Source organism: Solea solea, chromosome 15 (genome assembly GCF_958295425.1).
Source record: "Solea solea chromosome 15, fSolSol10.1, whole genome shotgun sequence".
Taxonomy (NCBI): Eukaryota; Metazoa; Chordata; class Actinopteri; order Pleuronectiformes; family Soleidae; genus Solea; species Solea solea.
In genome coordinates, this window is record NC_081148.1 from 26,352,226 (window position 1) to 26,376,782 (window position 24,557).

Genomic DNA, 24,557 nt, shown 5'->3' on the forward strand with positions numbered 1-24,557 from the left:
ATAATATAATAATAATATAACAGTTACTGAGAAGAACTTATGCAAAACAACACAATGAATACAGAGTCAGTATCATGTGTGACCAAAACATTCATGTGTTCATTCACGAAGAGCCTCAGTTTAACTCATTATTGTTAGAAGGTGATTCTTGTGTTTGCCACAAGGGGGCAGCACCTCCCCAGTGAGATGTTCATGTTTGTGTTGTTAAAGGAACAGTCAGCAGCTCATCAATGATGTGACAGTGAAACACCATCGTTATTTGAAATAAACATCCAGTTTTATTGTTGACAGTAAATATCTGATATTGACTTGAAAAACAAATGCATTACTGTGTGAATTCTGCAACAGAGCGAGACATTGAAGTGACGGGAGATACAAAAAACAAGCAAACAAGTCAATAACATAGTTAATCAAAAGTGGCAGAGAGGCTCCATCTGGTTTTTCCATTAGTTATGTCTAGATAGTGTTAAGCAGATAGTGTTAAGCGAGCTGCTGCACTGCTCTGTCCACAGCAGGACGCTAAAGCTAGCTGAACATTTGCATTTCATTTCATCAGAGCTTTAAATATAAAGCTGCTACATCACAGTGTCCTGAGCATCCCATAATACTCAAGGTTGCACAAATACATGAATGTCGTCATCCAAACAAATCCAGCCGGGTGCAGTATGTGTCAGGTAAACAGTTACTAGGTTAGCGACCAGTAGAGTCAGTGAAGTTACACATGAGCTACATCAGCTCTCAGTGGTTAACCATCACTGGTTAGTCATTCCTATGTGATACACATGCCAAACGTGCAGAGACAGAGTGTCCAAGGAACAGCAGAGGGCGCCACAGCAGGTGTGAGCTTTCAACACCACACTGAGCGAGACAAGCGTCCATTCACAGCGCAAATCAACAGAACGGAATCATTATCAACCAGTGTTTGCTGATGAGCCATTAGATTATTGGATTATTAGATTACTGGATTATTGATCACGGTGATGTGTTACCTCTTTATACAAAGCTTCATGTTCAGGTCTGCGTAGCTTAATGACTTATGTTTACATGTGAAGCTCATATGCACACACACACACATTATAACGTGCTAAAACAGGAACATTTCACCATGACTTCAGTGGACACTTTTCTGATGAGACCTTTGTTTGTGTGTCTGTGTGTGTCTGTGTGTTTGTGTGTCTGTGTGTCTGTGTGTGTAAAATGAGGCAGAAACGTTTGAAGTTACTCTGAAACAGCACAAAAAAGGAAAAAATGCAGTGTATGGTCAAGATGGAGAAAGCTACTAAAGCTAGCTATTAACTGTCAAAGTGCAACCAGGCCAAAAACATGGCAAAAACCTCACTGACATGAACACATGAACACATGGACACATGAACACATGAACACATGAACACATGGACACATGAACACATGGACACATGAACACATGGACACATGAACACATGGACACATGAACACATGAACACATGGACACATGAACACATGGACACATGAACACATGGACACATGAACACATGGATGTGTTTCCATTGGAAAATAAAAAGTGATCTGTTACAAGCACATGTGACGACATCCTGTTACCACTAAACTTTAAATAACATAAAAATGTGAACAGAAATGATTATTATTACCATTATTATTTTAAAGGCAAGGTTCAAAGGAAGTGTTGCTGGGTAAGATTGTTTTAACTGCACAGTAGAAGAACACATATAATAATAATTATTATTATTATATTATCATTTTTTTATACTTTTCTTCTAGAAGAATTGCTTCTAAAATGAAAGAACATGAAAAGACGTATTTATTTTACAAAAACATAATATAACGTTACTATTTAAAATCCCAGTCAGCTGCGATACTTTGAGACTGAAAGTTATTAGAATATATTCATTTTGGTGTTGACTGTTTTCTTACAGTATAGTCCTATTTTTGCAGATAGCATTAAACTAGCATTAGCCTCATGCTAATCACATTCATCTGATGTATACTATAAATGAACTGGTTGATAAGCTTATGATTTAAGGACCACTTTTTTATTTCATTGTTCTTGAATCATGAACATTACACAAGCTAACAAGCTACTTAAACTAGAGTGAGCTAATACATTTGTGTAGCATCATCTTAGCTTCACACATAGTTATTTATATTCATTATAGTTATTATAGGACAAATGACTCATTTAATGATGTTTCACCGCATGAATGGAATGGATAATAATAATGATAAGCATGAGGCTAACATTAGCATCACAGCATTTTTGGTGCTAGTACTATGACTAGGGTTGCCAACTGTCCCGTATATTGGGTCTAATGTATTTGTCGCGTTTATTGACTGCTATGCTGATCCAAACACTGAATGATGCAACAACGACAGCAGCAGTGATGATCACGACACTTGGGAATCACCCATCAGCCACAGTGTGATGATGACAGGTGCCGTCCCACCTCGCGCCGGGAGACGAGGCGGAGCTATGAGTCCCGCATCAGTCGCACATGATCAGTAAACTGGAAGTAAATGCACAAATTCATCCAAATAGAACTACAATGGATCAACCTGCAAAAAAGAAGAGACTGTGCAGCTACAACAAATGATGGGAAGTTAAAAAGACGTGGGGTAAGACCGCAGTTTTCAGTTGGCCACACACACACAGATGGTGCACATTCTCAGTCACTTCTATTTTATTCCTCTGCAGAACTGCTATCATTATGACAAATGCCTTAAAACAACACACTGTGTGACCGAGATGAGGGCGTCTATACTGGGTACGTAAATAAACAATCAAAGCACATGAATGGCCGCTGTTGACGCCAACCACGTCTCACTTTTATTTTACATAAAAAAAACAACCCTTCTTCCCGGCAACAACAACCACGCCACTTCCGGTCTACCCTTCACAATAAAGCTACACATCAGGTATGAGAAACCTGACAAACTCCACTAAGAGCTGCCATAATAAAAAAATACGTTACACACTGTTTATTCACACAAAACCATACTCGTCACTTTTGTCCCTTATTTCATAGTGACAAGGTTGGCAACCCTAACTATGACATTTTACCAGTTCACCAGTTCATTGTGCTGTTCTCAAATCATAAACCTCTCACATGATTTCTGTCATGTGATCAGCTGTTTTAGCTGCACACCAAAGTCACATGACTGCATGTTCACTTCTCTGCTTTCAAAGCAGTGAGAGGGCGAGAAAACAGACATAAAACAGTCAAAGCTGAGCTAAATTTAATCATGTGAAGCTAACCTGACCTGTCCTAACCTGTCCTAACCTGCCCTAACCTGTCCTAACCTGACCTCTCTACTGAGTCAACAGCAGTGACTGATGGGGCAAAAAAAGGAAGAACATAGGATGATTATGTACCTCATGTCTACAATTACAGATAAAAAATTACCGTTGGTAACATTAGTACTGAGACAGGTCTCAGATTAGAGACAGATCTCAGATTAGAGAGTGGTCTCAGATTAGAGACAGGTCTCAGATTAGAGAGTGGTCTCAGATTAGAGACAGGTACCTGACTTGAGTTGTTTGCTAGCATGTTAGCGACATATCAGCTGCTCTGAAACAGCGCTTTCATGCATCAATGGTTGTGAATTAACTACATAGTATTTAAATCATGCAAAACCACTTTAAACTGCTGTGAGGTGGAGCTGCTTGTGTCGTGTGGTGCACACACTGAAGCTGATGTAACATGTGGACATAGTTGTTGTTATTGTGTGTCTTTATTTTGTGTCGTGTGGTGCACACGCTGAGGCCGATGTAACATGTGGACATAGTTGTTGTTATTGTGTGTCTTTATTTTGTGTCGTGTGGTGCACACACTGAAGCCGATGTAACATGTGGACATAGTTGTTGTTATTGTGTGTCTGTATTTTGTGTCGTGTGGTGCACACACTGAAGCCGATGTAACATGTGGACATAGTTGTTGTTATTGTGTGTCTTTATTTTGTGTCGTGTGGTGCACACACTGAAGCCGATGTAACATGTGGACATAGTTGTTGTTATTGTGTGTCTGTATTTTGTGTCGTGTGGTGCACACGCTGAAGCCGATGTAACATGTGGACATAGTTGTTGTTATTGTGTGTCTTTATTTTGTGTCGTGTGGTGCACACGCTGAAGCCGATGGCTTTGTTACAGTGACTTCATACGAGCAGATAAGCAGCAGGTGAATGTCAGCCCAACTTCCTGCTTCTTACTCTGAGCATGAATCGAGATTCATCATTTTCCAGTAAAGCTTAATGTGTGTGTGTGTGTGTGTGTGTGTTAGCTGTTATCTTCCTGTTACATTAGCTTACTTAGTGGCTCAGGAAGTCAATGCTAGCTTTGACGGTGCGTCCGGTCGACACGTCCACGGCCATGGCTCGGATCTCCGTGTCACCAAACTGCATGAGCGTCTGGATCTCGCGGCGCGGCGCCGTGCTCTCCGTTCCGCTGACGTCCAGACGAAGTGTCCCACACTTCCTGACTCCAGACTCGCTGATGAAGCCCACGCTCTCCTTCTCCGAGCAGTAGACGTGGATGACGATGACCTGCTGCGAGGGCTTGGCCGGGGTGTAGCTCCGCTTCACCTTCTCACCCAGTGACACCGACTGGTCAGCGGCGATGAAGGTGTCGAAAACGTCGGTGCACCACCGAGTGCCGTCCTTCACCAGCAGCTTCTCCGGCGGGTGTTTGCCCTCCACGAAGCGATTGAGGACGCCCACGCCGTACGTGAGCGGCGAGCGGCGGACTTTGATGACGCTGGGGTCCAGGCCGAACAGCACGGCACCTTTCAGGATGGTGAGGCCGACGTCGTGGGGAATGATGATGCGGCTGCGGCCCTGGAGCATGTTCTGCACGGCTTGCTGAAGCAAAGGTGACTCAGCAAAACCTCCCACTAAGAAGAGGAACTTAATGTCGCTGACCTCTGGCTTATCGAAGAGCTCGGCTGCAGGAGAAACACACAATCTCAGTGAGTATGATGTTGTGTTTCTTCACTGATGAAAGTCATTCAAAACAATCCATGCTCACGTGATGTGACTCTGTGTTATCACTAATGTCAGATCTGTGAGCATCATGTAAACACTCAACAACACAGTTACCTGACATGGACATGATGGACATGATGGACATGATGGACATGATGGACATGGAAAGGTAGACAAATATCAGTGAGTATAAAGTGTTATAGTAGCAGCATGTAAATTGTTTTTCAATTTCTAATTTGTGTTGTTGGAGTCGTGTGTGTGTGTGTGTTTGTGTTTGTGTGTGTTTGTGTGTGCGTGTGTGTGCGTGGGTTTGTGTGTGTGTGTGTTTGTGTGTGTGTGTGTGTGTGTGTGTGTTTGTGTGTGTGCGTGTGTGTGTGTGTGTGTGTGGAGGAGCAGCTTACTCAGATGTTGGATGATGTGATCTATCGTAGGCTTGAAGAGGGAATTCATGGCATCTGGACTCATCCTCAGCATTCCCTGAGACGACCATTTGACAAAATCCACACTGGACACAAGAGGTGACAACGTGTTAGATCTTTAAAGTAACAGCACAACAACAGATTAGAGAGCGGTCTCAGATTAGAAACAGGTCTCAGATTAGAGAGCAGTCTCAGATTAGAAACAGGTCTCAGATTAGAGACAGGTCTCAGATTACAGACAGGTCTCAGATTAGAAACAGGTCTCAGATTAGAGACAGGTTTCAGATTAGAGACAGGTCTCAGATTAGAAACAGGTCTCAGATTAGAGAGCAGTCTCAGATTAGAAACAGGTCTCAGATTAGAGACAGGTCTCAGATTACAGACAGGTCTCAGATTAGAAACAGGTCTCAGATTAGAAACAGGTCTCGGATTAGAAACAGGTCTCAGATTAGAGACAGGTCTCGGATTAGAGACAGATCTCGGATTAGAGACAGATCTCGGATAAGAGAGTGGTACCTGACTTTAGTTGTTTGCTAGCATGAGTTGCACAAAGATGCTCTGTATGAACGTGTGAATGTTCATGGCTCTCATTCATGGCTCACACACGCAGCGCTCTTCTGTAGGATTACTGCTGTTCTCTCACAGGGTTAGGATTAGGATTACTGCTGTTCTCTCACAGGGTTAGGATTAGGGTTACTGCTGTTCTCTCACAGGGTTAGGATTAGGATTACTGCTGTTCTCTCACAGGGTTAGGATTAGCGTTACTGCTGTTCTCTCACAGGGTTAGGATTAGGATTACTGTTGTTCTCTCACAGGGTTAGGGTTAGGATTACTGCTGTTCTCTCACAGCAACAGCCCGAGTGGCTCTAGGCTCACACTGTCTCTTTACATGGTTTCAATAATTTGAGATTATTAAGCAGATTGAGCTCCAGCAGCATAACATTTATTCTGCTTCCAAAGTGAAAATGTGTTGAAATGTCTGCGTTTTCTTCTCGATATCAGATCCAGTGTAAATACTGATACTCAGTCTCTCGTGGACTCATCACTTCCCTGGGTTTGTGATGCACTCACTTGCTCTTGCGCAGGGCGTGCTCCACACTGTGGCCCCGAAACTTCTTATAGTAGTCGATGAAGGAGAACGGCAGGTTTATATTGAGGGGGTTGGTGCGTTCGGGGGCTGCCGCTCTCTTCCGTGACTCAAACGCGATCATCAGGTCCACCCAGGCGGCCGGCCGCTTGATCTTAAATGTGTCGATGAAATCCTGACCAAAGATCTTACACAGCAGCTTCTCAAACTCATAGTCGATCCCGATGGAGCCGTAGGGGCCGCCTGGGAGAAGGAGGAAGATTAGAGACTTGACAGAGTGAGAACATCTGCAGACAGCAAAGTGCAGCTGTGTTTACCCGAGGCCTTGTAGAGCTCCTTTAAATGTCCCTCTGGAAGACGGATCTGATGAACAGTCAGGTCCACAGTTCCTCCACCACAGTCCACCACAACGTAACGGTCACCTGCACAGAGAATACACACAAACACGGTGAGTGACTGTTGGGCTCTGCTGCTTTTCCACTCTCCAGACGTGACGCGTGACTCTCCGTGATTGACCTACATGAGTCACATACATAAGAACATAGGACCATGTTTACATTGATCATGGAGCCAATAGCTGAACAATCAATAGACATTTGAAACAATGCAACAGCAATTCTTCTATTTTCTATGCAAATTAAAAAAGGGTTAATCCTTTAGATAAGACCTAGTTCTCAAGTATCTATCAACTACAACCACACTATCTTCATTCATTCATATACAATCATGAAATACCAACGTCACTCACAAAAACAACTATTTCAGCCTCTTATTCCACTTAATGACGATGTTTTATCACAAACACAACACAGACGATTAAAGTCAACAAAGTCAGACTTCAAGTTGGACTTTTTCTTCTTGGGCTCATGAAGCTACAAACAAAGTCTTCTTTGTACATTTCATTGTGTGTTAAAGGGAAACTTCAGGTCGTATGAAGTGATGACACAGGTCTGCACCATGGATGTATTATAAGAACTGGATAGAGCTCCGCCCCCTCTGCCTTGAAGACAATTTTGTCATGGTGGCCACTTCAGTGAACTGCAACAAAAAAGACTCACGGGCCCAGAAAGCAATTTTCCCATTGACCACAATAGTAAAAGAGACGCCTATAAAACTGTTCACATGACACCTCCAGACATGGACATAGTCATGTATAGATTCATTCATGAGTTTCATATTTGAAAATCCTTCCTAAAGGCCATAACAAGCCCAGAAAAATCTTATATCTCTGTAAATAAATGGGAATAAATGAAGACAATTTACATTTTTTAACACGCCGAGCAAGTCGACAACGCAGACGGCTCGTTCACATAGCTGACAGGCATCATGGGGGGTAACACTACTGCGCATGCTCATGCTCTACACAACCCGGAAATTAACGTTTTTGGCATATGTGCTGAGGGAACCAGAGGGGCGGAGCCCTATCCAGTTCTTATAATACATCCATGCTCTGCACACTATTCAAAAAACATGGCTACCACCAGAGACCAAAGAAGAACTAGGGTTTAGCCTCTTAACCCAAGGACAGTTTAAGTCTTTCTTACTCTTACTAAGATGTTGCTGCTTTACTTTACAGAGAGACAGACAGACAGACAGACAGACAGACAGAGAGACAGAGAGACAGAGAGAGGGAGACAGCTTCTTCTTTTGTGTTGCTCTGTAAACCACTCACTCACTCACTCATTAATTCTCCAGCATCAAAGTTCTGTGATATTTTGTGATTCCCGTGTTTTTGAAATCCACACATTTACCAAAGCCGCTCCTGTGTCACATGACTGTCTCTGTGGATTATTTCATATTATACGTGATTAGAGACTTCAGTTTTTCTTGGTGTCCAATCATCACACAAACCTGAACTATCCCTTTAAATGAAGTGACGAGATACAAACTCACGGACTCGATCTGTTCTTCACAGATTTCAGAACAGATCAAAGCATGTGAATGTGAAAACACCTGAAATGTCCTGGACAAAGGATTCGACTGCTTCATTTCTACGTACATTTCTACAATGTGGCAGCAGGAGCAGTGACCTCTGAGGAGGAGGAGGAGGAAGAGGAGGAGAAGAAGAAGAAGAAGAAGAAGAAGAAGAAGAAGAAGAAGAAGATTAAAGACTCTACCTTCTTCCAGCTCCGACCAAAGCTCTCCTACGACATTTTCCACCAAAAACGTGCGGCTCTGCCGGTTGCGCCGAACATGCTCCTTAGCTGCTTGTTAACAGAGGAAAGAATGTTGTGGTGAGTGAGGAGATGAAGCTCTGCTGTGTGTGAGTGAACACTGGTGTGACAGGCAACAGGCAGCAGGCTCAAGCATGTGTTCAGATTATTGCAATAATTGTAGAAGGAAATGCTTTAAACTCTTGGAATTTAATAAAGACTTTAACGTGAAAAACATGAATCTGAAATGAGATCATCGTACATCATGAACTTCCTCTTCAAAATAAATCACCACGCCTGTATGATAGTGAGCTAAACAGCATTTTCACATGAAATAGGAATGATTTTACGCTTTCAACACGATCACTGTCAACTTAATGTTGGAGCTTCTTTATCATCTCCAGTGTCACAGTGAAAGCATGTTTGGCTGCTATAACACAGGTTTTTCCTCTCTCTGTGCGCTTGTGTACACAATAAATCTCTCTGCGATCTCTGTCTCTCTGCGATCTCTGTCTCTCTGCGATCTCTGTCTCTCTGCGATCTCTCCCTAAGATCTTTCTCTGCGATCTCTCTCAGTTCAGTGAGAGTGTTGCATGTAGTCGGCCTGCAGAGGGCGACCAGGCCACGATCACGTGCAGCCACCTCTGGAGTATGGAGACACTGGCAGGTGTTTTCACATTAACCAGGAACATCAAACAATCTTTAATATATTTCAGACAAAAAGCTCCTTCTCACATCTTTCACTCCTATAATATATATAATTATAATACTAATAATAATAATAATAATAACTAGTACCACAAGCGGTTCTGAACGGGTTGGAGCTCGTGGGCTAGCAAGTCCCCGTGTGCCCACGTTGACACGCACGCCCTCGAGCTCATCTCCCGTTTATTCACTGCTTGCGGTACTAGTTATTATTATCATCATTATTATTATTATTATTACATATTAGTAATATTTTCAGCGGCGTCCCTGCACACAGTTCGAGGGCACTTTCTGTTTAAAATGGCCGACTTCCTGTTGGGTAAAAGGCGTGTCTGTAAACGTGTTCAGGGAAGGTCCCTTGAGTCGCATATCAAGTTTCGTGCTAATCGGACAATGTTAGACTTTACTTCCTGTTTTGGGCGTTCTACTTCCTGTAAGGAGGTCATCTTTGTCGTCTGTTGCAAAAAACCTGAATTATCGCCAACTATCTCATACGCCATGCGACATTTTATAAAACTTTCAGCAATTTAAGCTCGACAACTTGTCCACAGTGACCTCGCCAAGTTTGAAGGTGATCGCCCAGAGCTCTAGGAGATGTGCATTCAAATACCAAACGTCATATTGTCTGCTGTCACCGGGGGGCGCTGTTTTGCAAATTAAATATTTTCATATAGACGTCTTCGGGGCCGGAGCAGTTATTTGCCCCTCCCTCATCCATTTTTTGACGTACATTCCCTGAACCACTTTCACACGTACATTTTTACCAGGTCTGATGTGATCGCAAAAATTGGTGTGTTTTGGGACATGTTCAGGGCCTCAAAACGCGATTCACTTTGAGGAAGAATAAGAAGAAAGAAGAATAACTAATAACTTTTATTATTGGGGTTCAAGCACAAGGTGCGTAGAACCCAAATAATAAATAGTCATTCATAGTAATAATAAGTAGGGTCAGAGAGTCAGAGGGTCAGAGGGTCAGAGGGTCAGAGGGTCAGAGAGTCAGAGGGTCAGAGAGTCAGAGGGTGAGAGAGTCAGAGGGTCAGAGGGTGAGAGTCAGAGAGTCAGAGAGTCAGAGGGTCAGAGGGTCAGAGAGTCAGAGGGTCAGAGGGTCAGAGAGTCAGAGGGTGAGAGAGTCAGAGGGTCAGAGGGTCAGAGGGTCAGAGAGTCAGAGGGTCAGAGGGTCAGAGAGTCAGAGGGTGAGAGAGTCAGAGGGTCAGAGGGTGAGAGAGTAAGAGGGTCAGAGGGTCAGAGAGTCAGAGGGTCAGAGAGTCAGAGGGTCAGAGAGTCAGAGGGTGAGAGAGTCAGAGGGTCAGAGGGTGAGAGAGTCAGAGGGTCAGAGAGTCAGAGGGTGAGAGAGTCAGAGGGTCAGAGGGTGAGAGAGTCAGAGGGTCAGAGGGTCAGAGAGTCAGAGGGTGAGAGAGTCAGAGGGTCAGAGGGTCAGAGGGTGAGAGAGTCAGAGGGTCAGAGGGTGAGAGAGTCAGAGGGTCAGAGGGTGAGAGAGTCAGAGTCAGAGGGTCAGAGAGTCAGAGTCAGAGGGTCAGAGAGGCAGAGAGTCAGAGGGTGAGAGGGTGAGAGAGTCAGAGGGTCAGAGTGTCAGAGAGTCAGAGGGTTTTAATCAATATATCATATTTACTTCATAATATTTAGTGTTTAGTGTTTAAATATGATGATTATCAATGTAACAGCTTGTAAAGACAGGAAAAGTCATCCCAGAAACTATATCAGAGATCTTGAAGTGATTTTTTCTCATGAACAAAAGATTAGAAACATTCAAGTAAAGAGTGTGACCATGGCTAACTGTTATTATTATTGTCGTGGCTTTGTTTCCACTCGTGACGTGGTCAGACTGCCGTGCACTGATTGGTCAGAGTGTCGTCACAGTTAGAGACACAACAAAAGTGATCATGAGCTGAATGCAAGCCTCGGCTCGGCTGGGATTCTCGTCACCTGGGTTTTCATCACCTTCCACTTTGGATTTTTTCTCCTTCACTCCCACTTTCTCCTGTTTTGTGTGCTGCTTCTAAACTCAGCTGCAGATGAGCTTCACCTCCACTGAAACATGTGATGTGAAGGCTTCATATGTTGAGAGAGAAGGAAACGCCGAGAGGAAAACAGGAGTGTTTATTATTGTGATGCGGCTCATGAAATAAAATGCAGAAGAATCGTTGTCATTTAGAAATGAGATCACGTGTAGTAGTGAATCAAGATCATGATTTTTTGAACCGTTTATCGTGCAGCGCTGATTAACACCATCATGCATTTTGTGTTTGACCTAAAGAAACGGGAGAGGAAGCATCGGCATCAAACACATGCATCATTAGAGGTCAACAAAGCGTCATGTCAGGACTTACCTTGGCTCGTTGCACTCCCTGCGTTTTCAGTGGGGCTGAAGCCGTTCTGGGTGTTCTGGGTGCCAAGGTCCACCATCTGGTGGAGGCGGAGCTTGCGGCAGTAGATTGACGCTGCCTCTGGTTCTAAGGCGATGATCAGCTGCTCTGGGTTTTCACGAGACACCAGACCAGACTACAGAAGAAGGCGAAATCCTCCGTTATCATCGTCTTCAATCATTTTCTCTCTCCATATTCTTTGTGTTCTTCTGAACTTATTCTATAAAAATAACACTCCTGCACCTTCTCAGGCCTCTGTTTACACTTTCACCAATACATCTTTTAGTTTCTATTATAACTATTATAACTACTCTACTCTACTACTAATATAACTACTACACACACACCTGGGGTGTAGGTTTTGATCAGGACATGATCAAAACCTACACCCCACTCCGCTCTGCATCGGCAAACCGACTCTACCTCCGACTCTACCTTGACTAAGACGACGACGACAAAGAAAACAAACAATCGCACTTACTTCTAGCTCTTATTTGTACCCAAATGTTTAAATGCACTTATTGTAAGTCGCTTTGGATAAAAGCGTCTGCTAAATGACATGTAATGTTATTATAACTACTCTACTACTACTAATATTAATATAACTACTATTATAACTACTCTACTACTACTAATATAACTACTATTATAACTACTCTACTACTACTAATATAACTACTATTATAACTACTCTACTACTACTAATATAACTACTATTATAACTACTCTACTACTACTACTAATATAACTACTATTATAACTACTCTACTACTACTAATATAACTACTATTATAACTACTCTGCTACTACTAATATAACTACTATTATAACTACTCTACTATTATAACTACTCTGCTACTACTAATATAACTACTATTATAACTACTCTACTACTACTAATATAACTGCTATTATAACTACTATTATTACTTCTCTACTACTACTAATATAACTACTATTATAACTTCTCTACTACTAATAATATAACTACTATTATAACTTCTCTACTACTACTAATATAACTACTATTATTACTACTCTACTAATATAACTACTATTATAACCACTCTACTGCTAATAATATAACTACTATTATAACCACTCTACTACTACTAATATAACTACTATTATAACTACTCTACTACTACTAATATAACTACTATTATAACTACTCTGCTACTACTAATATAACTACTATTATAACTACTCTACTACTACTAATATAACTACTATTATAACTACTCTACTACTACTATTATAACTACTCTACTACTACTAATATAACTACTATTATAACTACTCTGCTACTACTAATATAACTACTATTATAACTACTCTACTACTACTAATATAACTGCTATTATAACTACTATTATTACTTCTCTACTACTACTAATATAACTACTATTATAACTTCTCTACTACTAATAATATAACTACTATTATAACTTCTCTACTACTACTAATATAACTACTATTATTACTACTCTACTAATATAACTACTATTATAACCACTCTACTACTAATAATATAACTACTATTATAACCACTCTACTACTACTAATATAACTACTACTATTATTACTACTCTACTACTACTAATATAACTGCTATTATAACTACTCTACTACTACTAATATAACTACTACTATTATTACTTCTCTACTACTACTAATATAACTACTATTATAACTTCTCTACTACTAGAACCCCGCATGAAGAAAACATGACGAGTTTAAAGTCAACGTGTCGAGAATAGAGGTGGAATATCATGGTGAGATTTAAATGGACGTGTGGACTTTAACCTCTTAGTACAGATTACGGCACACGGCACACGGCACAGGGCTTGGATTATTTGTCTAAATGATGTTTGTTTTTGGTATAACATCAATAACATCAATAACATCAAAGCCAGAGAAGATGTGGTGCTGGGCTGCATCATCACAACAGATGTGGGTTGTGTCATGGCCTCTGGAGAACAAATGGATGACGTGATCAGAGGAGGAGGAGGAGGAGGAGGAGGAGGAGTGGTCAGAGTCCAATCATCCACACTGCTTGATGCTGACTCACTGCAGACACCCAGCTCCCCCTCTGCACCTCTGCTCACTTTCTCTCCACCTCAATGTGTTTCAATCACCTCCTCTCTGCTTTTAGGCCACACCCAGCAGCCCCACTGCATACAACAGCTAAGACTCCACCCTCTGCTTCCTCCTCTAGTTTACACACACACCAGTGATATGACCAGGGTAAAATAACTACATCACTACATCTGGACTCTGTATCACTGCACTGATAATTAAGCAGAACCTCTCTCTGTCCAAGTGTCAGCTGAGAGAATTGATGTTCATTTCATAACTGTAATCAATAGTGTTTGAGAATAACTGAGCATATGATCGCTCTCAGCCAGCCTCGCCCTGTTTGTCTGCTCTGGAATTAGATGAGAAAGAAAGGATTACTGAATCCTTTACTTTCTCATGTAAGTGTAGACTGGAATGACAATAAAAATACAATGAACTACACATTCAAACTAATTCATTATTATAGTGTATGTTAGCCTAGTGTAGCATAAAACTATTATAGTGCATGTTAGCCTAGTGTAGCATAAAACTATTATAGTGTATGTTAGCCTAGTGTAGCATAAAACTATTATAGTGCATGTTAGCCTAGTGTAGCATAAAACTATTATAGTGCATGTTAGCCTAGTGTAGCATAAAACTATTATAGTGTATGTTAGCCTAGTGTAGCATAAAACTATTATAGTGCATGTTAGCCTAGTGTAGCATAAAACTATTATAGTGCATGTCAGCCTAGTGTAGCATAAAACTATTATAGTGCATGTTAGCCTAGTGTAGCATAAAACTATTATAGTGCATGTTAGCCTAGTGTAGCATAAAACTATTATAGTGTATGTTAGCCTAGTGTAGCATAAAACTATTATAGTGCATGTTAGCCTAGTGTAGCATAAAACTATTATAGTGTATGTTAGCCTAATGTAGCATACAACTATTATAGTGTATGTCACTTTATAAACCACTCATTCTCCCACACCAAAGTCCATAGATCAAATCAGTGAATCATCTGCTCGTCTACTGCTGCCTTATTTGGAAAGTTTGTGTCAAAGGGCTTAATCTGAACATCAAAGTCATAAAATAAGACATTTAAACGTACACAGATTTACTGATGGAGGCAGCAGAGGATCAACTATCACTGTGTGCCATTTTTTTGTAAAATCACTAATTTTATCTATGGACTTTGGTGTGAAAGCGTGAGCAGCATAATTTACTAATACAGACGTCACTGACATATTGATTTGTGTTTAGAGTAGCCCCCTCCCCCACACACACACACACACGTTTTCACTGAAGATGAAGGTGAGAGTGATGTTTCTGAGGAAAACTCCCCCGAGTACACGTTTAGTCATCAAAAATTGCAAAGTGGATTCAAGGGCGTGGCAACCTCCAAAATACAATTTGTTCTATTTTGATATTATGAAGTTTTATGAAGTTGTATAAGGTCGTGTGATTAAAGCACTAAAATGTTAAAAAGACGGTATTTCTACTGTATACTGTAGATGATATAACCTATACAGTATTGTATTACAGTGTTATTTTCTATCCACATGTGTATAAACATGTCAAATTCTTACGGCAGCTGTCTCACTACAGTATTGACGATACTGTAAATCTCACTGTGAAAATGAAAAGATGGAATAAAAGGTTGCTGTGCTGGACACACACACACACACACACACACACACACAATGTGCAGCTGCGTCTGTCTGTCTGTCTGTCTGTCTGTCTGTCCTCTCTCTGCAGACAGCCACACCCAGTGAGCAGCAGCTGTAATGATAGTGAGTGACTCACACACAAACACAGGTCAGACTATCATGTGTGTCATCACACCCATCCCACCGTACACGACCACAGGAGTTTTCTGTTGTCGTCCATGAAGACGTCCCCCGTCTGTGTCAATGATGTCATTCTTTATATTTGCAGACGTAAAATCTCAAAATGTTTGCACTTTCCATAGTGAAGCCATAGCCACAGATGTGACTGACCTTGTAAGCAGCTTCCCTCATGAACTGCTTGGCAGGCATTTTCCAGATGGCAGGAACTGTGATCACCCATCTGACATCGTTGTTATCAAAGTCACCGCCCGTCTGATCACTCAGCTCCTGAGGGACGAGCAATCGAACACAGAAAATACCAGTTCTAAATCTGTGTCCTTTCATACATGTGCCTGGGAATAGACTGTTATTCTACTGAAAAGAAAAGTGTAATATAACAAAGAAGGTGTTTGTTACCTTGAGTGCTTGCTCCTTAAAGAAGGCCAGTGCATATGCAAAGATATCCAGAGCTTTCACTCGCTTCCCATTGGCTGCGTGAAGATCTGTGTCGATGGACAGGTTCTGGAAACAGAGAGGATAAAAACATCATACCATTACTGTATACTTCTACTATTGTTCAACACAAGCCACTCCCACTCAAATGCTGAAGTGCAGAAAACAGGATCAGGGTTATTTTCCTGATACTCGTGCTGTAACACATAACATCCACATGTCTCCTCTCAGCCAGTGTGTCCATGTTATATCTGGGCTGTAGTTTTCATTATGGAAGATCTCTGAAGTGCAGAGCACCATCACCCGGACACTTTATGGAGATCACATGACAAAGAAGTGACGATATTTCTCTGACACTCAACGAGAAACCAGAACAGAAGGAAATCTGTATGGAGGCTAATGTCACATGTGCTCCAAACATTAGCAGCCGGCTGAATTGTAATCGTAAAGATTCCCACCCCTAGTTTCCATGGTAGCCCCACCCACTTCATACTCTTTCCAGGGTACCACCATGGGCAAATGATGCTGGTCTGGTCTGGTTTTTAGTAACATGGACGTGTTTGGACCACACATGGGAAGCACATGGGGTCCAAACACAGGCGGCGGCAGCAGCAGCAGCAGCAGCAGCAGCAGCAGCAGCAGACGCAGCAGCAGCAGCAGCAGAAACATCATAGTTGTGTGTGGCCTTACTGCAGTGGTGTGGAGCTTCATTTTGAATTTTTCCAGGTAGAGCCAGTGTTTGGACTCGCTCGGGTCGAGGTCGTGGTAGAAGTCACGAGCTGCATAACCAAAACTGTGGAACTTCCTGTCTGGAGTCAGCAGGATGGTGGTTGGGGTCTTCTGATTGGACACACCAGGGTCTCCACCCTCCCAGCGCCTAAAGGAAGGCAAATCAGTCATCAATACATAATTAAAGGATATATATATATATATATATATGTATATTAATAATCATTCATCTTTCCAGCGGTGAATTATTATATATATATGTGTGTGTATATATATACATACATATATATACACACACACATATATATGTATATGTATATATATGTGTGTGTATATATACACATATACATATATACACACATATATGTATATGTATATATGTGTGTATATATATACATACATATATATACACACACACATATATGTATATGTATATATATGTGTGTGTGTATATATACATACATATATATACACACACATATATATGTATATGTATATATATATGTGTGTGTATATATACATACATATATATACACACACACACATATATGTATATATATACTGTACATATATATAATAATTCACAGCTGGAAAGATGAATGCTTATTAAAAGTCATCTGTGAAGTAGAAATGTGAAATAATATTTGAAGCAAGTTCCTTCTTGGCCGAGAAAGGCAGCAAAATGTATTTTTGGCTCATGTAGATGAACAACAACAACTCCCAGAATGCACTTGCACTCAAAGACCTGTAAATGACACAGGTTGTTTTTGTGCAGTATAAAGTTCCCATCATTAACCGTCACAGATTCAGAGCGCTACAAACAAGCTGATAGCTATCACGTGAAGGCTAAGCTAAGCTAGGCTAGGCTAGGCTATCAGCTCAGAGGGTTCACGGTCTCCGTCACTAAGCGTTCAGACTGACGCTAATATTTCTGCTCATAGTTTACACATCGTAAACAGATGAAGCTGTCGACAGTAAAGCGACAGATATACATACAGTAATATACAAGTAAACAGAATAATGTCAGTGTTATTCAAATGTTTTCATGTTTGTTCAGGAAGTCACAACGTTTTCACACCACAGTCATTTTCATCTCATGTTATTCACAGACAGACCTGCTGCCAGTCAAACAGGCGGAGCTTTTCCCGGCTCCGCCCACCCTCACTGAGAGGCAGGTCTTGACCCTCCCCACATCAGTTTGAAAACTACATTCTGTCATCGCTGTCCTCAGCCTGTTAGCGTAACTGTTAGCAAAGATGGTGGACACTGTTTACACAGTCAGGGCAGCTGTGCAGAGGAAACATGGCGACAGAACGCTGGACAAACACACACCTCTGTGACCTGCAATCTCACAAATGAATCTGTTTGTGTTGTGGACGTAACATTATTGTTATTATAAGTGGAGATTTAGTTTCCACTTTTTACAGTATATGAGATCATCTGTGTGCAGTGTTCTGCAGAACATGTACAGAGTAACATCACACTTTTAAAGCTGGTTTTATGAACACCTCTAGAAATCATAGTAAGATTTCTGATTCAAAATCAATCCTGTAGGCTTTCCTGATCTGATGATGATGATGATGATGTGTGTGTGTGTGTGTGTGTGCAGTGTGGTGCTGACTCACCTCATGGTGTGAATGCACTCTGGCTCTTTAGTGAAGGCGTAGGCGTAGCCGCTGGACGTGGTTCCAAAGTCAATGGCCACGACCACCACAAAGGACTGCTGCGTCTGCACCTGCTCGGTGTCATTCTGATGGACAGACAGACAACACTAGTGTTACTCTACAATTCATGCTCATTCATATATGATTCAATAATAATGATAACAAAGGTTCAATGTGCAAACACACTTTCAGTGTTTTCATCCAGTAAATCGAGAGAGAGAGAGAGCAGTTGTTTAGTTTGAGAGGTATTTTTAAACCCACTTTGTCATTTTCTACTTTCTGTCATTTTCAGCTTCTTAAATGTGAGTATTTTCTACTTTCTGTCATTTGTCAGTTTCTTAAATGTGAATATTTTCTACTTTCTGTCATTTTTCAGCTTCTTGAATGTGAATATTTTCTACTTTGTCATTTTCAGCTTCTTGAATGTGAATATTTTCTACTTTCTGTCATTTTCAGCTTCTTTAATGTGAATATTTTTTACTTTCTGTCATTTTCAGCTTCTTAAATGTGAATATTTTCTACTTTCTGTCATTTTTCAGCTTCTTAAATGTGAATATGTTCTACTTTCTGTCATTTTTCAGCTTCTTGAATGTGAATATTTTCTACTTTGTCATTTTCAGCTTCTTGAATGTGAATATTTTCTACTTTCTGTCATTTTCAGCTTCTTGAATGTGAATATTTTCTACTTTCTGTCATTTTCAGCTTCTTAAATGTGAATATTTTCTGCTTACTGTCATTTTTCAGCTTCTTAAATGTGAATATTTTCTACTTTCTGTCATTTTCAGCTTCTTAAATGTGAGTATTTTCTACTTTCTGTCATTTGTCAGTTTCTTAAATGTGAATATTTTCTACTTTCTGTCATTTTCAGCTTCTTAAATGTGAATATTTTCTACTTTCTTTAATTTTCAGCTTCTTAAATGTGAATATGTTCTACTTTCTGTCATTTTTCAGCTTCTTGAATGTGAATATTTTCTACTTTCTGTCATTTTCAGCTTCTTAAATGTGAATATGTTCTACTTTCTGTCATTTTTCAGCTTCTTGAATGTGAATATTTTCTACTTTCTGTCATTTTCAGCTTCTTAAATGTGAATATGTTCTACTTTGTCATTTTCAGCTTCTTAAATGTGAATATTTTCTACTTTCTGTCATTTTCAGCTTCTTAAATGTGAATATTTTCTACTTTCTGTCATTTTTCAGCTTCTTAAATGTGAATATGTTCTACTTTCTGTCATTTTTCAGCTTCTTGAATGTGAATATTTTCTACTTTCTGTCATTTTCAGCTTCTTAAATGTGAATATGTTCTACTTTCTGTCATTTTTCAGCTTCTTGAATGTGAATATTTTCTACTTTCTGTCATTTTCAGCTTCTTAAATGTGAATATGTTCTACTTTGTCATTTTCAGCTTCTTAAATGTGAATATTTTCTACTTTCTGTCATTTTCAGCTTCTTAAATGTGAATATTTTCTACTTTCTGTCATTTTTCAGCTTCTTAAATGTGAATATTTTCTACTTTCTGTCATTTTCAGCTTCTTAAATGTGAATATTTTCTACTTTCTGTCATTTTTCAGCTTCTTGAATGTGAATATTTTCTGGTTTCTCTGGTTAGTTGCAGCCCTAGATGTTTCTGTCATTTTCTTCATTATATCATTATTTTCTTGGCTGCTCTGTTGAGTTATTGTGAGACAATCAGAAACCAAACTAAGGTCTGGGAAACAACACAGCACAAGCACGTGTGTGTGTGTGTGTGTGTGTGTGTGTGTGTTACCTGAGTGTGTGAGGGAGACAGTGGAGTGATCCCAGGGTCACCCATGCTCTTCGCTGGAGAAGGATTTGCCATGGCATCTGCACAGAAACAACGCTTTATCATGTGGACTCGAATGAAAGAAAAATCTCAGTTCCATCATAGATGAATCCAAACCTTGTGTTTGTACGTTAATCTGCATAAACAAGGATACACATTTACTTTAATGTGCTTTATTGTGTCATCATGTGTGTCAAAATAAAACAGAACATGGACGTTAATACTAATAATGGACTCAATTCATTTTACAGGTGCTGGATTAATGGAGACAATAATCAGTAGATGAATTGATGATGAAAATAAAGGTTGCTCGTTGAGAAACGGTTGTGACTACAGCGTTCCTTCAGCTGAACTTTGGTGGCCTCCTGTCAGAGCTGCAGACTGACAGCTTGATTGGACGAGCAGCAATCGCTGTTGCACCTGTCTTTAAACACAATCACCCTTCAGTTGAATTGGAGATTATCTCTCCATTTGCTCCCATCATTTTCATTAGTCTGGCTTAATAGCGTTCACAGAAAGCATTCTTTGAATCCGCACAATAACAACACTCCCTCGACGTACTGTAAGTGTCTGGTAGAATTGTCTCGCGGCGGGACGTCGCAGTATCCGTCCTATTTTCCCACCTCACTCATCCTTTATTCTCGTCCACCCCTACGGAGTGGATGAGTGGTCTGAAGACCCATAATACTCTCTTCCAGGCAATTACGGTGCAGAATTACAGACCACCTGTGGCTAGGCTCCAGCCCCGGCTCTCCCTGGCCTCACAAGCCCAATCCCAAAATCACCTTTCCAACCTGAACTTTTTTATTCCCCACGACGGCCATAAAAATGTCATCATGACGAGTAAAGTGATTTCTGTTACTGTGCTCATGATTGTAAACAGCAGCTGTACTGATCATCACGTGGCCGTGCATTAATAAAGCGTATTATCGTTATTATTATTATTATTACATTATAGATATATGATACACTTCACTGTGAATGAACAGCTGTGATACGAGCGTGTGGCGCGGCCACACAACAAAACATACGAGTGTGAGTGATATGAATAATATCCTCATATAGATATAGATATTTATCTCGTGTACACTGTCAATATAATGTACTGTTTATTAACAGCTGCTTTATTTTTTGGCCTTTTCATGTTAAATGGAGTATATTTACATGTTAGAAACAATGACATTGACGATAAATGTGGTCAAATTCTGCTGTAACACAAATAATATCCTCATATTTCTGTATGATGCTGATGATTCATGACAGAAATATATGATGTCATAATGTTTAATAATTGTATCGTTATTACACTGTACTATGGTGATGATATGATCATGTTTATTAGTGATTATCACACGAGTCATTGATGATTCTTCTTCATTGACGTTAGAAAGAAAACAACACATATCAGACACAAGAACACGTTTAGCCTTGAAATTATCGAGCACCTTATAAAACTACAGTGAAATGATTCCACTCAGCTACAGAAGAAGGTCTGAGCGAGTTCTTAGGACTGATGAAACCGATTCATCCTGCAGAGGTCAACAACATTGTTTATCAGGAAGTTTTGTGTTTGAAATCTTTCATTCAGATTCATTTTAGTGACACAAATAAACGAGACAACAGTGGACCAACAACTGCCGTCTCCGCCACAACACAACCACACTGAACACACTAAACATCTGAACACAGAGGAAAGAGTTCTGTAAATGAAATGGTTCTCCGGCTTCCTCCCACAGTCCAAAAACATGCAATGTGGGGATTAGGTAAATTGGACACTCTAAATTGACCATAGGAGTGAGTGTGAGAGTGAATGGTGGTTTGTCTCTATCTGTGTGTGTGTGTGTGTGTGTGGCCCTGCGATGGACTGGCCAACTGTCCAGGGTGTGACCCCGCCTATCGCCCGATGTAGCTGAGATTGGCACAGCACCCCCCGCGACCCTCTGGTGGAGGATAGAGCGGTAGATGATGGATGGATGGATGAAAATGTCGTCGGAAACATTTTCACTATTTTCTGACGTTATTATGGAGCAAAGCATTGAATAAAAATTGTGAATATAATAAATAGAAGAGACACAGACTTTGTTTGTTGCCTCTAACAATGTTTGAAAAGTTCAGACTCTGTGAGGGTTACATTTTTTATTTAAAGGCTCATTCCCACTGCAGAGTGAAAGACCAGGGACTATTATGCAAATTAGCAGGAACAATAAGATGCTCCTCCCACTCAAGGCAACCAGGCGGTGAGAATGACACAGTGACATTATGTAACAATGATGTCACTGTTGGTGACCACACAATTCATTCATTCATTCACTGGACTCAAAATTCTGTAGTTGTCAGGCAGGTGTGAGGCAGGCACACACACACACACACACACACACACAGACGCATCCTTTTTTTAACACAAACATTTACATACAAATGCACTGTTTTATAGAAATTGTAATTGTCATTGTCACAATTATCATTTTTAAATGGAAAAGTAACCAAATCTCAGCCACGTCAAATAACATGTAATAACAATAATATAATAATATAATAATATGACATGTTTGCTTTAAAGTGCAGCTCCTTACCAGTGAAGCTGATGGGCGTGACCCGTGAGGCCATAAATAAACATTACAAAACTGAAGTGGTCAGTTCTAAACAGCATGAACAATCAGTGTGTGTGTGTGTGTGTGTGTGTGTGTGTGTGTGGATTGAAAAATGTACTGCATCGTTTGACCTGAGGCCTGGCTATGCTAATGCTAATGCTAATGCTAATGCAGTTATAAACATGTTCATACACTCACAGAGAATGTTGGTGTGATGAAACCTTCACAAGCTCCAGCTCATTACATTCACTGTAGCAAACTGCAGATCATCACTTTCATGAGGCAACAGCACAGACAATGTGTCGCTGCTGCTGCTGTTACTGCTGCTGCTGCTGTTACAGCTGCTGCTGCTGTTACTGCTGCTGCTACTGTTACTGCTGCTGCTGCTGCTGTTACTGCTGCTGCTGTTACAGCTGCTGCTGCTGCTGCTGTTACAGCTGCTGCTACTGTTACTGCTGCTGCTGCTGCTGCTGTTACTGCTGCTGCTGCTGTTACTGCTGCTGCTGTTACAGCTGCTGCTACTGTTACAGCTGCTGCTGCTACTGTTACAGCTGCTGCTGCTGTTACAGCTGCTGCTACTGTTACTGCTGCTGCTGCTGTTACAGCTGCTGCTGCTGTTACTGCTGCTGCTGCTGTTACTGCTGCTGCTGCTGCTCTGTTTAACATAGTGACTTTCAGAACTGTGCTGTGGGTTAATATCTGGTCATCTGCGTCCAGAGAGTGGAGGACAGTGATGTGGTATGGTATGATATGATATGATATGATATGATATGGTATGATTTGGTATTATATGATATGGTATGGTATAATATAATATGATATGATATGGTATGGTATAATATGATATAATATGATATGATATGATATGATATGATATATGATATGGTATGATATGATATGATATGGTATGGTATATGATATGGTATGGTATAATATGATATAATATGATATGATATATGATATGGTATGATATGATATGGTATGGTATAATATGATATGATATGATATGATATGATATGGTATGGTATAATATGATATAATATGATATAATATGATATGATATGATATGGTATGATATGATATGGTATGATATGATATGATATGATATGATATGATATGATATGGTATGGTATGATATGATATGGTATGATTTGGTATGATATGATATGGTATGGTATAATATGATATGATATGGTATGGTATAATATGATATAATATGATATGATATGATATGACGGTAGCTTTTGAAATCATTATCACTTAGAGCAGTGGTGTCAAACTGGCGGGCTGCGGGCCATATGCGGCCCCCCCCAATCGATAACATGCGGCCCACAATTTAATACTAAATATGTTTGCTAGCAGTATTTTTTTATAATAGTAATAATAAGACATTGGGTTGTTATTATCACAGTATTTACTGTATTGCCTTCAATGTAAAAGCCTGTTTGGTGTTTTAATTACAGTTATTATTGACTTGATTTTAGATCTATTTCTCTGTGTTTGATATTCGTGGGTTTATTTTGCATGATTATACAGAAGTAGACGACGTTCCAGTTCACAGCCACAGTGGCGCAGTGTTCATGACAACAAAGAAACAATGAACACAGATGTCACAGACAGAGAGCAGGACTGGTTCCTGGAGAGGGAAGAGTGTTGGATGCACTCTGAGGAAATGCCTTAAAGCTCTCTGCTGAACAATGGCTTTCCTTCCTG

At 40.4% G+C, this 24,557-nt stretch overlaps 1 protein-coding gene across 2 annotated transcripts in view; it reads right to left on the minus strand.

Annotated features, from left to right (window-relative positions):
- Positions 1-254: 254 nt before the first annotated feature.
- Positions 255-24,557, minus strand: part of hspa12a (heat shock protein 12A) — a 31,494-nt gene continuing 7,191 nt past the window's right edge. The window contains exons 2-12 of one of the 2 annotated variants that reach the window (XM_058651606.1): positions 20,218-20,294; positions 18,414-18,538; positions 16,750-16,936; positions 16,024-16,128; positions 15,778-15,894; positions 11,684-11,855; positions 8,595-8,681; positions 6,795-6,899; positions 6,462-6,720; positions 5,373-5,476; positions 255-4,931 (exon numbers count right to left, since the gene is read on the minus strand). In XM_058651606.1, the coding sequence (XP_058507589.1) occupies positions 4,300-4,931; positions 5,373-5,476; positions 6,462-6,720; positions 6,795-6,899; positions 8,595-8,681; positions 11,684-11,855; positions 15,778-15,894; positions 16,024-16,128; positions 16,750-16,936; positions 18,414-18,538; positions 20,218-20,294 (1,970 nt within the window). In that variant the 3' untranslated portion in view covers positions 255-4,299. Of the gene's footprint in view, positions 4,932-5,372; positions 5,477-6,461; positions 6,721-6,794; positions 6,900-8,594; positions 8,685-11,683; positions 11,856-15,777; positions 15,895-16,023; positions 16,129-16,749; positions 16,937-18,413; positions 18,539-20,217; positions 20,295-24,557 lie in introns of both variants that reach the window. The other variant, XM_058651605.1, reaches the window with a different exon arrangement.